General features: G+C 43.3%; 1 protein-coding gene across 1 annotated transcript in view; it reads right to left on the bottom strand.

The window, feature by feature from the left end:
* LOC121288335 (endothelin-converting enzyme 1-like) overlaps positions 1-16,398 on the bottom strand; it is a 340,217-nt gene extending 323,819 nt beyond the window's left edge. Inside the window, exon 1 of the mRNA XM_041206886.1 lies at positions 16,197-16,398. Within this exon, the coding sequence (XP_041062820.1) occupies positions 16,197-16,229 (33 nt within the window). The 5' untranslated portion in view covers positions 16,230-16,398. The remainder of the gene's footprint in view (positions 1-16,196) is intronic.
* Positions 16,399-19,236: the final 2,838 nt, after the last annotated feature.

Raw genomic sequence — 19,236 nt, 5'->3', positions numbered from 1 at the left:
CTTTAATGTCTTGCAGATCTGATGAACGGTCATGGACCTGAAATGGTGACCAGGATTTTCCAGCGGGCCAGCCAAAAATCCATTGGCTTTCGGTGGGACTGGAAGATCCCGGTGACGGGAGGGGCTGGAAAACGCTGGCCGTTAATTCTGTTTCTCTCTCCGCAGATGTTCCTGACCTGCTGAGCGATTTCAGAATTTTCTGTATTTATTTCGGATTGCCAACACCTGCAGTCATTTATTTTTCTGATTGCATTGGGAGTCCCAGCACCTTCTATACCACTATTCAGATCAGTCTCAGCTCCAACGGTACGTGTGACAGGTCAAATAATTTACTGCGTTCATTTTCTTCAGCCTTGACCCCGTGAAATCCACTTTCTTTTCATCATTGCCCAATATTCAATAATATTGCAGGTGGAACAGACAGGTCAGTGTGAACTTGGGCTTTGAAAGCTGAATTTGGTCTGAAACTGAAGACATTAATCCAAATGGACGGACTTTATTTAAGCAGATGGGGCTCGAGATTCATTTCTCATTGCAACAGTCATCTGAGCGATGATGACGCCTCAAATGAGGGGGAGCCGAATTTTGGAAGCCCAACATAGGCAACAACAGAGGTGGACAGGCCTGGAATTTCCTGCCACCTCTGAGGTTCCCCCATTCCAGCCGCCTGGCGGCTGTTACCATTTATATTCGGCAAGATTTTAAAAGTGCTGAGAGGGATCCTCCATCTTGAGTTGCCCCCTCTCTCTCTCTCTCTCTCTCTCATCTGCATCAACAGGCTGCAGCTTACTCCTCCTATTGGCCCGATCGCCATACTTAATTGGGCGGTGAGCATGCCCTCTGGTCATTAATTGGCCAATCCAACAAAAATCGCATTGGCCGTGTCCACATGGTGCGAGGATGGGACCGGGAAGCGATCCCCCATGTCGGGTCCCGACCCTGAAACAAAACCCTAAGTGACTCATGTAAAAGTGAAGCACGTTGTTAATGGGCGATCACCTCATCCCACTCAGGAGCAGCATGATGGTGCTGGGCCTGCCCCTGACCTGCAAAAGGAATGAAGGTTAATGAAGGAATTCTCACCATTCCCTTGACAGAAAAAAAAACAAACATTCAGGAGGAAAACGGGAGTATCATCACCACTGCCACCATCACCCAGCATTTGGTAATTTTAGTTGCAGGAGATAGAGTTGAGGTGAAAGGTGGTGGAATTTGATTTAATTTGCACAGCGACATTCTCTTGCCAGCTCCCTGGATACTGCAGTGAATTGACCCTTAATGCTCACTCCAATTAATATGAAGCCACAGCAGAGATAAGCACTGCAGAGTGTAAATGAGCAATCAGTGAATTAATGATTGCCCCATTCACCCTGATCTCACGTCTTATTCCCGCCTCACCCCTGAACTATGGAAAGAGAAATACTTGATTCATTTTTGCTCAGGCAATTACGACACAAAAGCAAAACACTGTGGATGCTGGAAACCTCAAATAAAAATGGAAAATGCTGGAATTATTTAGCAGATCTGGCAACATCTGTGAAGAGAGAAACAGAGTTAATGGGCAGAATTTAAAAGCCCTCCACTGTAGCGGGTTTGGTGGCAGGGGCGCACTTAAACTGGCTGGAGGGCTGTGGGTGGGTACCCCACCAGCTTCCCACCCACCACCCCAATTAAGTCAATGGTGGGTAGTTTTGTGGGCAGCCTTCCTGCTTTGAGTGGGTGTCGTATCAGCAGCAGCCACTGCCCCACAGCAGCCCCCCGCCCCCAACCCAACCCTCCCCCAAACCACTGCCATTCAATAGTGAGCTGCCGGCCTCCGATTGGCTGGCAGCTTTTGGTGGGCAGGACTTCAGTCCCTGGGGTTCTTGATCCTGTGGAAGGCCCAGCACTGTCCAGTTAAGTGCCCAAGTGATATTTAATTCACCGGCCTTTCCTACAATAGGTGACACGGGGCTCCCACCGACTCTCTAGCCAGTAGGTGAGGCTCCCGTTAAACGCAGCCATGTTTTAGGTCAATGACCCATCTTCAGAACTTGGAGTAGTTAGGGATGCAACAGCTCTTAAACAAGGCAAGGAGGGGTAGGACTGAAGGGATGGTGGTGGAAGGCAAAAGGAGATGGTAATGGGATAAGTACAGAAACAGATATGACAAAGATATGGAAATTGGGAAAATGGATGAGAGTGCATATAGTAAGTGTAGCCATGGGAGTCTGTGGGTTTTTGGTAGATATTAGTTGCTAGCCTGTCCTCAGAAATGGAGACAGAGGAGTCAAGAAAGGGACATGAAGAATCAGAGATGGACCATGTGAAGGGTGGAAATTGGAAACAAAGTTGATGCAATTTTCCAGTTTAGGGCAGTGATACAGTCATTAATATACTGGGGAAAGTGGTGAGTGGGACTCTCGAGTAGGGCTGGAACAAAGAATGACCCACATATCTCACAAATTGGCAGGACACATTCGAGTTCCCATAGCAACACCTTTTATTTTGAGGCTGTGAGTGGAGCTGAAGAAGTTGTTCAATGTGAGAACAAGTTCAGGCAGGCAGAGGAGGGTGGTGCCGGGTGGAGGCTGGTTAGGCCTCCTTTCAAGGAAGAAGTGGAGAGCCCTCAGACTGTCCTGGTGGGGGATGGATGTGTAGAGGGATTGGTGAAAAGGAGACATGGCCAGAATACTGGAAACAGTTAAACTGGCAGAGGGCATCAGAAGAGTCACAGGTATAGGTGGGAAAAGACTGGACGGGGTTTGAGGGGGAATTAGAATTGAGGTAGGAAGAATTTAATGGGGCGAAAACAGTTTGAAACAGTCAGTCAAATAGTGCAGTGCTTTTGTGGATTTTGGGAAGGAGGGTAGAAGCGAGTTGTTTGAGGATGGACGACTAGGAGGTTGGAAGATCTCCAGAGGAGAAGAGGTCAGTGACAATCTTGGAAATGATGGCTTGATGCTTGGTGGTGGAGTCATGGACCAGAGGGAGATAGGAGGATATGTTCGAGAGTTGGCAGTCAGCCTTTACTATGTAGGGCTTGGTTCACCAAACAATTACATTGCTATTAACATATTTTAAATAAACTCTGATGATACAGGTAACATCAGCAATGCAGCAGTTATTCCCTATCCCTAGCTGCCCTGAGGCCATGAAGTCTCAACCACAAAATGAGGGACTAGGGTTACATGTAGATCAGACTGGGGCAGATCAGTCACTGAAGAGCTTTGGTGAACCAGCTGTGATCTTAACAAAACAGAAGCTTCTGATGCTCTTTTTCAGGTGTGAGTCCATAAATGGCTAGATTCATCGAATTCAATTTCACAGTGTGCAGTGGCAGGGATACATATTCACAGCATCTAGGTCGTTAGTTTAGTACTCTAACCACTAGGCTAGCTTGCATGGGGAGACCACAGGTGAATAAAAATCTCCAGCTGACTCAATGATGTGTTTAAATCTGGTAAAATGGAAGGCATTAATCCTGCCCAAGCGTGCCAGTCCCCAACACAATGGCACCCATGAGAAATTGCTGGAGATCAGGATTCAATCCATTACAAAGCATTAGAGTGCACACAGGCTGCTATAATATTAAATAGATGATAAATCATGCTTGAAAGCAGACTAAACACAGGACACGGCAGGGAACTGTTGCTGCATGGCACCTGATTATTATTCATTAAAAACAATCTTGTGAAAGGTACAGTATCTTTTGAATGGGACACCGTGTGAGAAGATAATACACTGTTAGGTTTTAAAAGCTTGTACACCGTCCCTCTTCACTTTTCCAATGCTCTGCTTGTGACTAGCATTATTCTGCCTGAGGTTCTGCCCTGTTGTGTGTGGTAGTGTAAACAAGACAGTAAAGAGCAGTTTTTTCTACCTATCTGGGATTGGGAGAAATTTTAAACAAACCAGCTGTGGGTGCCTAGTATGTGGAATGCATTATAAATCAAGCTGAAGTGTTGTCTGCACCAGATTTAAAACCTAGGTCTGGTTAGAAGCGGGTGTAGTTTATGCCAGATATGATAAAGCCCTCTCATTTCCCCTGAATCAGACCCTTTTCACTCTGTCCATAATTAATTTCCAATGTTTTGAGGTAGCAATTTGAATTTTGATGGCAGAATAAAGAGTTGCCGCATCCTAATACAGGATACAAACTGACAGATGGCCAAAATCCAATGTTAATCAGCAAGAAAGAGTCTTAGACAGACTGACACAAGAGCAGTTACTATTAGGGATGGAGAGGTCATGCTGGGGCACTCTTTAACACATTGAACTTGAGACATGGCACATGATTGTTGGTCCCAACGAATCAATATTGGTGTTTCTCTTCCACAGCAGCAGGGCTCCTCACTTCATGAGCTTGCCCTGACCTGATATCCCTTTATCCCTCATTCCTTCAAACATCTATCTAACCATTTTGAAAGAGCTCTTTCCCTCTTCTGCTCGACCTCTCCAAGTGCTTCAAATATTTTCATGTAGGGTCTTGCCTCCTGTTTCCCTCTTGAATGACAGTAATTCTATATTCTTCCAACCTTAGGCAGTGTTGGTTTGGCTGGCGTGTTTCACAGACTCACGATCCATTGGCTCAAAAATAGTTTCTCCTGCTCTCTGTCCTAAATCTCTTACACTTAACCTTCTATTGTGTCCAAGTTTGGGGTAAAGTGCAGGTTGGGGACGAGTTCAGGGTGAGATTTTGAACCCCTGGGAGGACTTGACATCAAGATTGGGTACAACAAATAAAATCTTGTCCCTTCCCCCATTGAATGGATAGCTCACACATTAGGGTCACATCTCCATTAGCACAACATGTTCCAATTTTTAAAAGGTAGCAACATAGGGGTGGAGGTCTTGTGATGCAGTGGCATCGTTCAAACACTGCACTAGAAGTTCTGGGTTCAAGTCCCACTTCAGGACTTGATGGCCACGGAAGGTGCGTTCATAATGTAGCTGAACAGGTTGATTATCAGCCTGTAAATCCTTCTGATATACCTCATGGCAGGTGGTAGGAGCGGGGGGAGTTTCCTGGTCGGCCATACTGCAAAAGGCAACAGCAAGACACTGCAGTACTTTGCCAAACATAATCATGGACAATCCAATGGAAGTCCATGCTTGCCAACTCCCTCTTAGGGCATGGTATATGCAGAAACATAAGGATGGTGTTGATGAGTTGCCTACAGAATCAGGACATCAAAATAGGATTTAACAAATGGCTGACACTAAAATGCAAAGTAAACCTTGTGCCCATTTTTAGTGTTTGAGGATTGTAAATTTCAGATCAGATTTCCCGAGCTTTGTGTTTTCTGATAGGAATCTCACAGAACAATATACAAGAGAAGCGCCTGAAACCAAATCTGCTAGTTATAGAGACAAAAGTAACCTCCTTGTACCAAACTGGAAGAGCTTCAAGCCTAAAAATGACTATTGTTACATTATTGTATGAACACTTAATTCATGCTTTCATAAATTTATCATTGGATACGGACATCACTGGCAATGTCGACATTTATTACCCACCCTTAGTTGCCCTGAGGTAGTTGAGCTTCTTGCTGAATTTCTAGAAGCAGTTTGATACTACGGTGTGACTTGCTAGACCAGAGAGCAGTTAAGAATAAAACACTCAGGAGTCACATTTGGGTCAGACTGGGTCAGGACATTGGGTTTTCTTCCCTAAAGGATATCAGCAAACCAACTGTGTTTTTACAACAATCCAACAACTTCATGGTCACTTTTACTGATACCAGCTTTGTATTTTCATTTTTTTTTACACACTGAATTTAAATTTTCCGACTGGATTACTGGATCACTGGGCTATTAGTCTAGACCTTTGCATTACTAGCCCAGTAACACAACCATTCACTGGATATTTGCCTGACGTTACTTTAATGGAAGTACTTTTAATTTCATGGACTAACACCCCAGCTAAAGTAATGGATCGAGGATTGATGAGCTGGTTGTTAAACACTCATATTCTATTATTAAAGGCAATAATTCTTAGGTTCAAGGCTCAACACATTGGCCCAGGTGGGTCCATTACTCCAGTGAGTCATTTTAACACCAAGGATTGAATGAAGCTACAATATGTATACACAGAATGGCATTTTATTTGAAAGTTTTATTCTAGTAATGAACATAGAACCTCGCAGGAATTTACAGGAATTGTATATTCCTTGGTCCATTACTTAAACAGGGATGTTAATCCAATAAGATGGATGGGTTCGAGCTAACATTAAAACAACAGACAATGGAATGTCTCATGAATGCATTGTGAATTAATGCACTAATATGGCAAATGGTCATTGAGTGTTTTCCAGTTTGAGATGAATACAGGACTGTTGCCATTACAACCTGCTGGTGTGAGTGAATTGCTGTTCATTAATGAGCATCATTTTTGCCAGGGGCCTCAGTTTAATGAGAGTCCCACTTCTGCAGGGGCTGGTGAACTGTGGTCAGTGAAGTGGGTTCTAAGCTACGAGCATGACAAGCTGGCAAAGACAAATATATGAGGCCTCTTCAGCTGTACACAGCTTCACTTCTATGATCCTTTAGGCTTAGAATTCATGGCATGAGAATCTCACCTTGTCAAAAGTACAGGTTCTATTACCATCACCATTTCATTAGTGCTCTTCCCATTTCCTGTCCTACCACATTAAATGCCTCCATATTTCCAGATAGGAGTCTTGCCTTTAGTTTCCAAATTAAACCCTACTTCTAGCTCCTGGTGTCAACGGTAGCACCTGAGCCTCTGAGCCAGGTGATCGTGGACTCAAGCCCCACTCCAGAGACTTGAACACCAAATCTAGGCTAATACTTCAGTATAATACTGATACAATACCAGAGTTACTCCCAAAATGAGGTGTTGAACTGAGGCCCCATCTGCCATCTCAGGCAGGCATAGAGAGTCCCACAGCACTATTCAAAGAGAGCAAGGGGGCTCCCCCTGGTGTCCTGGCCAATACTTATCCCTCAACCAACATCACTAAAACATATTGCTGCTTGTGGAAGCTTGCTGTTGTTATGAAAGCCAGAGTTAACATTAATGCAAGAGCAGAGGTTGGGAACTCCAAGTCCTAACAGATCTCAGCGTTGCACATGCACAATTCAGCATTTTAAGCTTTTTGAGCTGAGGGCGGGCCCAGCCTACGCAGAAAGGGAAAATAGCATGAAAAGTCAGGACATGTGACCGGGAGAGGAGCGCCATTGTAGACAAGTGTCTCAGGCAGGGGACAGGGAGAGACCACAAAGGGCGAGAATAGGGAGAGGCTCAAAAAGAGGAGTCCCAGATAGGGAACAGAGACAGGAAGAGGACCCAGTTAAGTTAAAAGGAGAGGAGCAGAGAAAGAGGCTCCAAGCAGGAAAAGAGTTGCAGTTAGCAGACTGTAAGTGGTGAGGTCTCAGAAAAGCCCCAACTTTCTAAGAAGGCAGCAGAAGGTTGGTGACTCACTGCTGCGGGCCACTGGGGCAAAGGTACCCCTCTGGAGCAGTGGTGTTCTCCTCAGCGCAGTCAAAGATCTGAAGTTGTGCTTGAGCTGGTTCTTGAGTGCATACTCAGGAACCCAGGGGAACGAAATCTCAGGAGGCGAGGTTGAAACCCTGCGAGGTGGGCTGTCATTGCTGGCTTCCGAATTGGAACGCTTTTTGGAGAGAATTCCAAAGCGAGCTCTTCAGAGGTGAAGACTGGAATCCCTTGTGAGAGAGACAGAGTTTCATGACATTGGTTGGCTCACTGTGTTAATTGATGTCTTGCAAGGGTTGTTGAGAAACCCATGGACTCTGTCTTGTTTTCATCTGTCATTTATTGCGTAATGTGGCGTGTCCGACCACGGTTAATTCACATGTACCTCATACTTACCCTGTATGCTAGAGTATAAGATAGATATTGTTTTGTCTTTCTAATCTTGTATAGTAATGTTTATTTTTGTTTGCTCAAAGCCAATGGAAGCTTGTGGGCTTTATTCTCTGAGCGAGTGTCTAGAATCTCAAACCATGTCTACTTCAAACAAAATAACATTAGTCCCTGACTGGATCGTGCCAAAAACTTCAGGGTCTGGTTGAGGATCATAACACTGTGCACCAGTTGGCTGTTGTTTCCTAAAACGTATGGTGACTATGCTTCAAAAAGTACTTCATTGGCTGTAAAGCACTGTGGGTCATGCCGAGGTTGTGAAAGGCGCTATAAAAATGCAGTCTTTAGCTCTCTTTCCTTTAAATCAAGGAAATGTAGTCTCAATGTCCCTGGAGTGTTCCATGTCCAAAGCAACTTCCTGCTGGTAGACTTCCTGAACACCCAGGCTAAATGTAATATCTTCACATACAGCAGTGCTGACTGAAGATAAGCAGGGAGCAGACCAAACATGACTTCATATACATTGTCCTCTTTATGTTCCCAAAATAAATCCATTAAATATAATTTTATTTAACTATTTAAGTATCCTTGAAAACCGTAGTTTGACTCTGCACAAATTACTGATGTAAAGTCCCGTTCTGTTCCCAGCCACCCAAGCCTCCTATCTGAGCTGTAATGCTTATTATCCCCAGATCGCATTTCTCAGTTGATGGTTCACCAGTATTTGACTTAAGAAGGACGATAGCATCCATTTTGGAGAGAGTTACCGCCAGAGCTGAGAGAGTTTAAACTGATACCAAGGGAAACAGTGTCAACATAGTGTGTCCACGTGTTCTTCAATCTCTTCAGTAGCGCTATTTCTGAAGTGTTTAATAAAGACTTGCATAAAATCTGCTGTTTGTGCACAAGCCATTGCACTTCAAAAACACACAAAAAATCCAACTCTGGAAAACTCTACAAAAGCGAGATTCTAAGACAAGGAGACATAACCTTAAAATTAAGCCTGGTAGAAATATGGAATTCAGTCCCACAAGAAGCAGTAGAGTCTGCCTCAATTAATAATTTTTTACTCTAGAAAACTCCTACAGTGAATTTGATCAAGTGACATATTAAGCAACGCCACCACCTGGAAGTTCCCCTCCAAGTCACTCACCATCCCGACTTGGAAATATATCACCATTCCTTCTCTGTCGCTGGGTCGAAATCCTGGAACTCCTTCCCTAACAGCACTGTGGGTGTACTTACACCACATGGACTGCAGCGGTTCAAGAAGGCAGCTCACTACCACCTTCTCAAGGGCAATTAGGGATGGGCAATAAATGCTGGCCCAGCCAGCGAAGCCCACAACCCGTGAATGGATAAAAAAAAAAAATTAAGCAAGATATTAAGCAACATATGATCTCTGGACTTTAATACAAAATGCAGAATGCAGCAGACCTTCAACTTATAAAATAAAAATGTAAGAGACATACTTTTGGCAACATATTGTAACTATGAATGTACTTGAAAGTTCATAATTGTATAAACTTTTTCATTATTTCTGAATTCATTTTGATGATTGTCCTTAACTACGGTTACTGGTTTTATTTGTATCATCATCATCATCATCATTCGACAGCAGCTGCCATGATGATTTTTCAATAAACCAATTATCTGTCTGTCCATCCATCCAAGTGGTTGGGTGAAGGGTGGGCAGATGAATTTTAGTATGTGTAGAAATGTAAAATAATGCGGATTGGAATAGGGAGTCTTAGGCGGAGGGTGAATTCGGCCTATGCTGATCTCAACAACAATAACTTGCATTTATATAGCATTTTTAAGCTCTGTAAAAATCCCAAGGCATTGCACATGATCATAATCAGCCAAGCCAATTGAAACCTAACCAAACAAGGAACCATTAGGGCAGGTGAGCATAAACTTGATCAAAGAGGCAGCGGGTTAAGGAGCATCTTAAAGGAGGAGAGAGAGGTGGAAAGGCAGTGTGATTTGGGGAGGAAATTCCAGAGCTTAGGACCTTGGCGGCTGAATCTAGTAATGGGGCAAAGCTAATCGGAGATGCACAAGGGACCAGAGTTGGAGAAGTGTTGAGTTCTTGAGAGTGTTATAGGGCTGGTGGAAGTTACAAAGTTTGGGAGTGGTGTGAACATGGAGGTATTTGAATAGTATGAAACAGGCTCATACTGAACCCGGAGCCTGTTCCAAACAAACCCCGACTTTCTTTTCCATTGACTCCAGTCCATCAAAGGGTTAACTACTCTAGCGATACTTTGGCGCATGGTTTCATGGGTTTAACCTCTGGCCAAACTGTTCATGCTGGGGGTCCTTGATAAGCAAGTGGTCAATCCTATTTAAGAAAACCTTTTATTTGCATACTCAGTCAGCCGTTAACAGCAGGTGTTTTGTGTTTAAGATAAATTTACAAAAACAGGCTAAGTGCTAAAGTGTGTTTGCACAATTTTAGTGGTAAAGTTAATAATGGTGGGAGCAACAGCCTGAGGAGTGCTTTAAGCTTGACAAAGTATTAAATGGAAGGGATAGCCTGAGATTTCAGGAACTTCAAGAACAGAGGCTAAAGAAGTTTGAAGGGGGAAGAGATTCATGAATATGAAAACTGGATTGCCTTCAAGTATAGAGAAATATTTAACTGTTGTTGGGTCTGTTTAAGGAAGTATAAGATAAGTCACACAAGGTATTAGAGAAAGATAGAGAATGATGGGGAAAGAAGACTATAGATGACTTGCTGAGCTTGTATCCTAGAGATGGACCTATTTCGACACAACAGCTGAACCACTACTTGAGGAAAAGGTTATAACATTTTTTCACCAGATGGCTGTAAATTGGCCAACCTGCAAAATGTAATGTACTGTTAGCCGGAAAATGTAATATCACTGCTATGTTCAAATTAACTGGAGTTTAGCCATGGCTGTACTTTCATAATTTGGAATGAAGCTATGCTGTGTTAAAAAGAACAAAGCTGATCAGCTGCTAATTAATTCTGAAACCAAGTTAGTATTCTATCTATGATGGCTCAGTTGAAAATAATCTCATGCGTGACCATCTAGAAAGTGCTTAATACTTTAGGTATTGTATATCAACTTGTGTACCGTTGATAACTTGGGGGTGAGTCAATTTGAGAACCAAATTGGTTATCTGACATAAAATCCCTAGAAGCAAACTTCAATTCCAATCCATTATTCTTACACAGGTGTTATGGTATAGCGAATGGTAAATGCTGAGCTGCTCAAATCACAGAGGGAAACTTGAAATAGCTGCCACAACAGTTTTTGCAATTTGTATTTTTATCTTGCCTTGAATTCAGTAGGAATAAAACCACCGAGTCTTAGAGGTTTTTTAGAACTAAATTAAAAATTCTTTAATAAAAGAAATGATTTTAAGCACATACATAGGTCTACAAATTACTACTATGCGAACTCCTATCTCCCCTAATTAATCTAACTCCCAGTTACACCTCCATTAAGGCAACAGTAAAACAACATAGATTTCAACAGACCCAGGCAAAGCACACAATACCTTGGACAGGGATATTCACAATGAATTCTCTTAGCTTTGGTTCCTATAGGCCGCAGCTTGATAGATAGAGGCTGGAGGCGTTTCACACTTGTTGGATCTTAGAAGACCTTCTTCCTTACACATAACCTCATCTCCTTTATACATGTTTCTCCCTTTTTAATATAAATCCCACAGTTCCAATGTCTTTGTAACTTTACCTTTTCCATAATATAAATCTTTCATAGTACTCATATTATCAGTAATCATTGGGAAAAATAAACACACTGTTTGGCTTAGCTTTTATTGGCTAGGCATAACACCTTACCATCTCTTTGAAATTCACGACTCTGGTTTAGCTAAAAATGCAAACGTTCTTCACACCTTCCATTTTAAAACTTCAGCCATGTTTACATATTTAGCATTTCAAACCTATTTTACCTTCTGATACATCAAAGCACCCAGACTAACTGTCTGTAATTCAATTAAACTAATCCCCCACCACACACACCCCACATCTACAGAGAAACTAAGACAACCCCACTATTAACCCACCTTTACAATAAATTACAATAATATTTTGAAAATGTTTATATTTTCATGAAAAAGGGCAATGATGTTTGTTTAGATCTTTAAATTCTGGGATTAGGTCTAAATCCAGTTTGAGTGCATCACATTGAAACATAGAACAGGAGGAGGTCATTAAGTCCTGTAAGCCTGTTCCGCCACTCGATTAGATCATGGGCAGAATTTTCTGCCTGGCGGGTGGGCGGGCCTGACTCAACCTCTGGCGGGCGGGGAGCCGATCCCTGCCAGAGAATTGGGCCCCGTTGCCATTTTAAGTGGCCGGGCCAATTAAGGCCCGCCCAGCGTGACGTCCGCCGGGAAGTACCATGCGCTTCCTGTGTGGGCAGGGGGGATTCCCCAAATGCAAGAGTGCACATCTCCCTGAGGCTAAGTGCTGCCTCAGGGAGATCGCTGACCGCTGTATAAACTTTAAAACACGAGATGGGACATATTAATAAATTTCACTGAAACTTTAATAAACTTTTTTAAACCCTACATGAAACCTCGTCCCGGCAGTGGATGAGGTTTCATGTGTTTTCAGAAGCCCGCTAGGGCTCCTGGCCTGCCTACTAACCTTAAGGTTGGACGGGCAGGGCATTTAATTGGCTTAATTATCCTGTCAATGCCCTCAATTGGCCATTGACAGTTTGGTGGGCGGACAGCTGATTTTACTGTGCCCCCGCCTTCCTGAAAATTTAAATGGGGCGGGATGACGTTGGGGGCTCCGCTTGATGTCATCCTGTGTCATTTTACGCATTGGCAAACGGGCCCTGCCCCCTGCTCGCCGAAGGCAAAAATCCAGCCCCATGTGTGGTCTGCATCTCAACTCCGTCTGCCCACCTTGGTTCATAACACTCAATTTCCTCACCTTTTCTAAATCTGGCAATCTTAGCTTTGATATTTTCAATCAACTCCCAGCCTCAACAGCATTTTGGGAAAAGAATTCCCATTTCCATTAGACTTTGCCTGAAGGAGTGCTTCCTGACACCACCCTTGAACGGCCTGGCTGTGTTTTGTTCTGTACTCCCCTCATCAACTGAAATAATTTCTCTCTATCAGCCCTATCAAACCCGTTAATCATATTAAACATTTGAATTACAGCACCCCTTAATCTTCTGTACTTGAGAGAATATACAACGTGCTCTCAGTTTAACGCCTTAAGGCCCAGCATCATTCTGGTGAATCTGCATTGCAGCCCCTCTGAAACCCTTCTTGAGGTGCAGTGCTCAGAACTGAGTGCAGTGCTGTATACGAGGTCTAACCATTTCCCTTTACACAGGAACCAACTAAATACACAGCTTCCTTCTCACAATTTACACATGAAACAGTGAATTACTTGTAATCTTCTATCTTTATTTCTATAAATAGTGGGAGGCGTAAAAATCTCACTGCAGCTTTTAGTATAAGGGACCTGCTGTCATACATTGACAAATTGCTGGAGATCTTTCTACCCTAAAATTCAATAAACAGTATCATTTACACACAGGGAAACAATCCTATTGTATAATAGCATTAAAATAAAGATCTTTCAAAACTCTTTCACTTTTAGCAATGCTTACTTTTAAATCGTTGAGGCTATAAAAGTCTGAGATAATTGGTTTATTCGTTAGTCACATTCTTCAACCTATCTGATCTTGGTGTCAGGATATTGCACCTCCAGAAATTCAGACGAACTGCAAAATATGAAGTTATTCCTTTTTATAATGATTAATTTTCACCTTTCCATCTATCAAGGAGTGTGAAATTAATTTTAAACCTGGGTTCTGTTTGAAAGAATGGACTTCCCTATTTTAAGATTACACCCAACCTCTCACACATGTATTGAACTGCAAAGCAACTTTGTCCCTCTCTCTGCCTCACCAACATATCGTTTTCAGCACCGCTCATCCACATAGCTGTCTCAGCTCCTCCTTGTGAACCTGCCATTGCCAACTGCCCTCCACCCCATGCCAATCTTTTCATACCTTCACATCAAAGTCAGCTGAAGACACAGGCCAGCGACCTGCTCCCAAACTTCTACCACTGCACACAAACAGCGGTCATGAGGTGTTTAAGAACAGCCTTGGGCTTGCTTGACACCAGTTTCTGCCACCAGAAGAAAATGTCCTTCTGTTCAGCTCCTCCAGGAGAAGATTCAGGTAAGATGGAGGGATGTTAGGGTAAATTGCTCTATGTTAGCAAGCTAAGAAAATCTGAAACAACATCCACCCAAGCGCTAACAGCCCAATCTCTGAGAAAACCTGCAAACGGAATGGGAAGTCTGGGCCCGCAGGCTTCATAGTCAAAGACTAGGCCCTGATGTAAATGTTTTCTAAAATAAACCAGACTAATTCTGGCTAATGTTTCTCTTGCATTAGCCTGGTTATGAAGATTACGATTCAAATCAATGTTGCCACACTAGGGTTGCCAACTGTGATTAAGTATATTCCTGGAGATTTCATCACATGACTTTCCCCACACTACAGCCATTAGTCAGCCAACACATCCATCCCTGAGACCCACAGCCTTCCTACGCCAACTGGAAAGCAAAAAGATTCATTACCCAACTGGATGATGCTTGACTGTCAGTCAACAGCATTTTCTCCCCCATTTTCATATTTGTTAAAAAGAAAAGTGCAAAGAAAATGACAAAAATATATATTGTTTAATGTCCCAATGATTTTTCTCCAGGCTTGCACACAGCAGTTTCCTGGAGGTTGATCTTCAATTCCTAGAGACTCCAGGTCGATTCTGGAGGATTGGCAACCCTATACCACATGTGGTAAGCTCTCCCAGCTTTTATTTGAACGATATAAACATAGTAATTTATAAAAGGAAAATTGACAAATCATGCCACACTTTCTGAGCCAAGTTTTAAAGTTAACAGCTCATAAACTTTCATCTACAAGACATAAAAATTGCATTTTATTTTTATTCATTCACGGGATGTGGGCTTCGCTGGCTGGGTCAGCATTTATTGCCCATCCCTAATTGCCCTTGAGAAGGTGATGGAGTTGCCTTCTTGAACCGCTGCAGTACCTGTGGTGTAGGTGCACCCACAGTGCCGATAGGAAGGGAGTTCCAGGATTTTGACCCAGACCCAGCAACAGTGAAGGAACGGCGATATATTTCCAAGTCAGGATGGTGAGTGACTAGGAGGTGAACTTCCAGGTGGTGGTGTTCCCATCTATCTGCTACCCTTGTCCTTCTAGATGGTAGTGGTCGTGGGTTTGGAAGGTGTTGTCTAAGGATCCTTAGTGAGTTCCAGCAGTGCATCTTGTAGATGGTACACATTGCTGCTACTGTGCGTCAGTGGTGGAGGGAGTGAATGTTTGCGGATGTGGTGCCAATGAATTGGGCTGCTTTGTCCTGGATAGTGTCGAGCTTCTTCAATGTTGTTGGAGCTGCACTCACCCAAACTGAAATAATATAACATACGTTCACACTGATACAGCCCTGGGTATATTTACATTTACATTGACACTGCACTGGTATCAGCTGGAACCGGACTCAATTTATTCTGCTTTTAAATTTTCTTTCAGGCACTGCAGGCAGAACTGAGAGGGAAAGGAACAGTGTTTCCACTTGCCCCACTGCTGATGTTTTGCAACTGTTTGTTTACCCATTGATCACTTTCTTGGCGAATTCTACTGACAAGCCGGTTTTCCACAGAGATTGACTGTCTCCTGATGCACCATATAAACCTGTGACGAGTGTTAGCGTGCGCTCGGATCCAACACACACATTAATTCCGTCCACATGATAATTTCTCACCAGTGTCATAACCGTTTATCTTTCCTGTTCACCCTGTCCCTTCTGCGGGTTCATTCAGTGCTGTGTGTGTGTATATAGTGTTGCTGAACTAGACTCGCTCCAATTCTCCCAGTCTTTAGTCCCCTCACCGCTCCCTTCTCTGGTCTGGGAACATCCCATCTCCTGCAAACTTTCTCTTCACCATTTCCCCGGATCGCCACTTGTCGTTTTGCAGGGGTTTGACAGACGTCCCTTTGATACACGGATCATTTCAAAGATCATTTTAACATTTTGGAGCTTCTCTGACTCGCTACTTTTAATGCATTGTATTTGCCCCTGTAAATTGCCGAGCGTTATTTCGGTTGCTGTACAATGACACTTGCCTCTCGCTCTCCCCATCTCTCTCTCTCTCTCTCCCCCCTCCCACTCCCCCACTTCCAGCTGCTCTGCGCGGAACAGAAATGACAAATTCAAACACAAACTGCACTTTTGCATTCATTTTCTTTGTTGGACCCGGCGCTATCTAACACAGAGTCGTCTCAAAGCCATCAGATTGTCTTACCGTTCCTCCCAGCTCATGCAAAGCTACATTCATGGTGAAGAAGATGTTCTTTCAGTCACAGTTGCTGTCGGCTATCAGTTCGATCGTTCATCTATAGACCACACAGAGATGGGGCAGCCCAGGTAAAGTCATGCTTTGGAAGGGGTTTGGCTCAGGTTTGGCTGTGTTGTGGGTGCACTCTGGAACGGCCCAGTGTTTGGTGAGGCTGATGGAAAGCAGCTTTTACTCCATCGTCAGTTCCTAACTGTTGCTAGGATCCAGATTGCAGCCCAGAGGGTCTCCCCCTCCTCCCTCCCTTCCCCTCTCAGCCTCAGGAGGAGAGGGGAGAATTTGCAGCTTTCAGCGACATCTGGTGGAACGAGACGGTACCACTGACATCCTACGCTGCTGCCTTGTCAAAACTCCGCACCTTCCCCCCAACCACCCGTCCACCACCACTGAAAAAGGAGTTCTGCAATTTATAACTTAATAAAGTAACGGAGGCTGGAGAGGGAGATGCGAGGAGATATTCCTTCAGGCAACTTCAGAAAAACGCAGTCAACTCTACTCTCATGAATCAATCCATATTTTAACAACTTGCAGTGTGCATAGCTCTCCTGAGAACACGCTCAATCCCTTTTACAAGTCCCTTTGGAAGCGGGAGAGGGATTTAAGTCTCAGTTAGAGAAATTAACTCATTGCTCACCATTGAGCTGTTTACCTGATGATACAGCTTCCTTGGTACATTTGTCAACGTGGAATCAGGTTTCAGTTAAACCTCCTGTTTGGACAAGTGAGCTAAAGAGAACATGATTAATGAAGCTGGGGGTGGGGAATAGTGGTGAAGTGGTAATAGATTAGTAATCCTGACTTCATCCTCCCAGGATACAGGTTCAAATCCCACTATGACAGCTAGTGGATTTTCAATCCAATTAATTGAAAGATTATCTGATTCCTGGAAATCTGCCATCCTTACCTGGTCTGGCCTACATGTGACTCCAGACTCACAGCAATGCAATTTACTCTTAACTATCCTCTGAAATAGCCCAGCAAGCCAAGGGCAATTAGGGACAGACAGCAAATGCTAGCCTCACCAAGGACAGCTACATCCCATGCAAGGATACATTTTAGTAACTGATTCACTTACGGCATTAGCATAGGGATTTGAGACACCTACATTGGGATTTACCTGTGGTGTGCACTTGCCTGAACCATGTGACTATCCTCCAAAGCACCTCTGTGCCCAGGTTAAGCCCTGCTCCTCCCCACTCAGCCAACAGTCACTGGCCAAATGGAGACCCTAACCCTACATGTGCACAGTGGGAAAGGGGTCAGGAACTTTGAAGATCACTGTTTCCATTTGAGAAACTCGATAAAGTATCTCATATTAAAGTGGTTAGATTTACAGATTATAATGTGCCTCTGGTGACACAGTGGGATGAAGGGATGGGGCTGACAGGATGAGTTGACAAAATGCTCAGACCGTGAGCAGATGGGACTGAATGGTAAGTGGAGTGTGCTTGGGAGAAACACGTGAACGTGGACCTAGGGTCCCCAAAGCTCTCCATCACTGAAGTTTTCTTCTCATCATATCTGCAGCCATTGTAGACTAATTGGTAAAGATTGATGGCTGTGATTGGTCAAAAGCTTCATTCTTATTGGATCATGTGACTACTGGGATGGTAGAAAGCAAACCAGATGGACCCTGGTCTTTTACCATTTGGAAACCCTGTCTTCCCAAAAATCTAAAGCATTGCACAATGGAAGAAAGAGATGGGCAAAAGACATATCTTGAATAACTAAGGGGAAAAGTTGAGCAAAGATCCAGGAATTTAAAATAACTGTCAAAAGAACAAGGGCAACATGAGGAAATGTTTCTTATGCAGAGTTATTGTGATCTAGAATGCACTACTTGAAAAGGTAGCGGAAACAGATTCAATAGTAACATTTAAAAGTGAATTGGATAAACACTGCAAGGGGGAAAATTTGCACAGCTACAGTGATCATTAATGCACAGATCCAAAGGTGCCAAATTGAAATCTGTAGTGCTCTGGCCACACTGCACCTTGAGTGTTGTATCCATTATTGGTCACCAAGACACAAAGAGGAGATTCAATGCAGGGAAAGGAGATGGGATGGATACCCAGCATCAGAGAACATTGGAAAAACTTAGCAGCAGTAGGTCTTTCAGCCCCTTGAGTCTGTTCCGGTATTCATTTAGATCATAAATATTAAATTATAACTGAGATATGAGGATGGAGTGGAGAAACAAGGGATTTTCATTCTTGAAAGTTAATGACAAACAGCAGGTGTAATGGAGGTGTAAAGGTGTAATGGATTGTAATGTTGTCATGGAGATGTAAAGGTGTAATGGATTGCAATGGTGTAATGGAAGGGTAAAGGTGTACTAGATTGTAATGGTATAATGGAGGTACTACAAATTGTAAAGTGTCTTAGAAGAAGTGAGTGACAAACTGTTTCAGGCCAAGCTTTGGTGGGATCAGGGGACATAAGTTAAAACTAGTGAATGGTAAATGTGAGGTCAATGTTCTTTACTCAGTGATCAAAATGTTGAGACCCTGAGCAAGATACAGAAGGCAAAATCCTCAGAAATGCTTAAAAAATAGTGGCGTTTAGGAAGAGCAGACTTGGATGGTTCTAGGTGAATTGAGCCATGAATGGACTGGATGGCATTCTGACTCTATCTATCTTGTGATCAACTCAATCCTCCATGTGAGACGGGTTAAGGAATTAGCTGAAGTTGTAAATACTTTTCTTCCTGACTGAAGAATAGTTTGCAACAAACTTCTACTAACTTCATCCTTCCCAGCAGATTGTCATCCAATCTGTTTTGACCAAAGAAAAGATCAGAAGAACCTCTAAACGCAAGGACATTGTCTGGGCCAGAACATTCTCCAACTGATGATCAGGACTTTGAGCTTCATCTGATCAAGACACCCAATGTCCATCCCAGTGTCTGAAGGAATCAAGCACTGAAAAGACCACATCATAATATTTCTATTCAAAGGGCAGAATCTTCCTTTGAATGTATGAAAAGAAA

This window comes from Carcharodon carcharias, chromosome 15, assembly GCF_017639515.1.
Source record: "Carcharodon carcharias isolate sCarCar2 chromosome 15, sCarCar2.pri, whole genome shotgun sequence".
Lineage (NCBI taxonomy): Eukaryota > Metazoa > Chordata > Chondrichthyes > Lamniformes > Lamnidae > Carcharodon > Carcharodon carcharias.
This window is presented reverse-complemented; position numbering and strand designations above follow the sequence as displayed.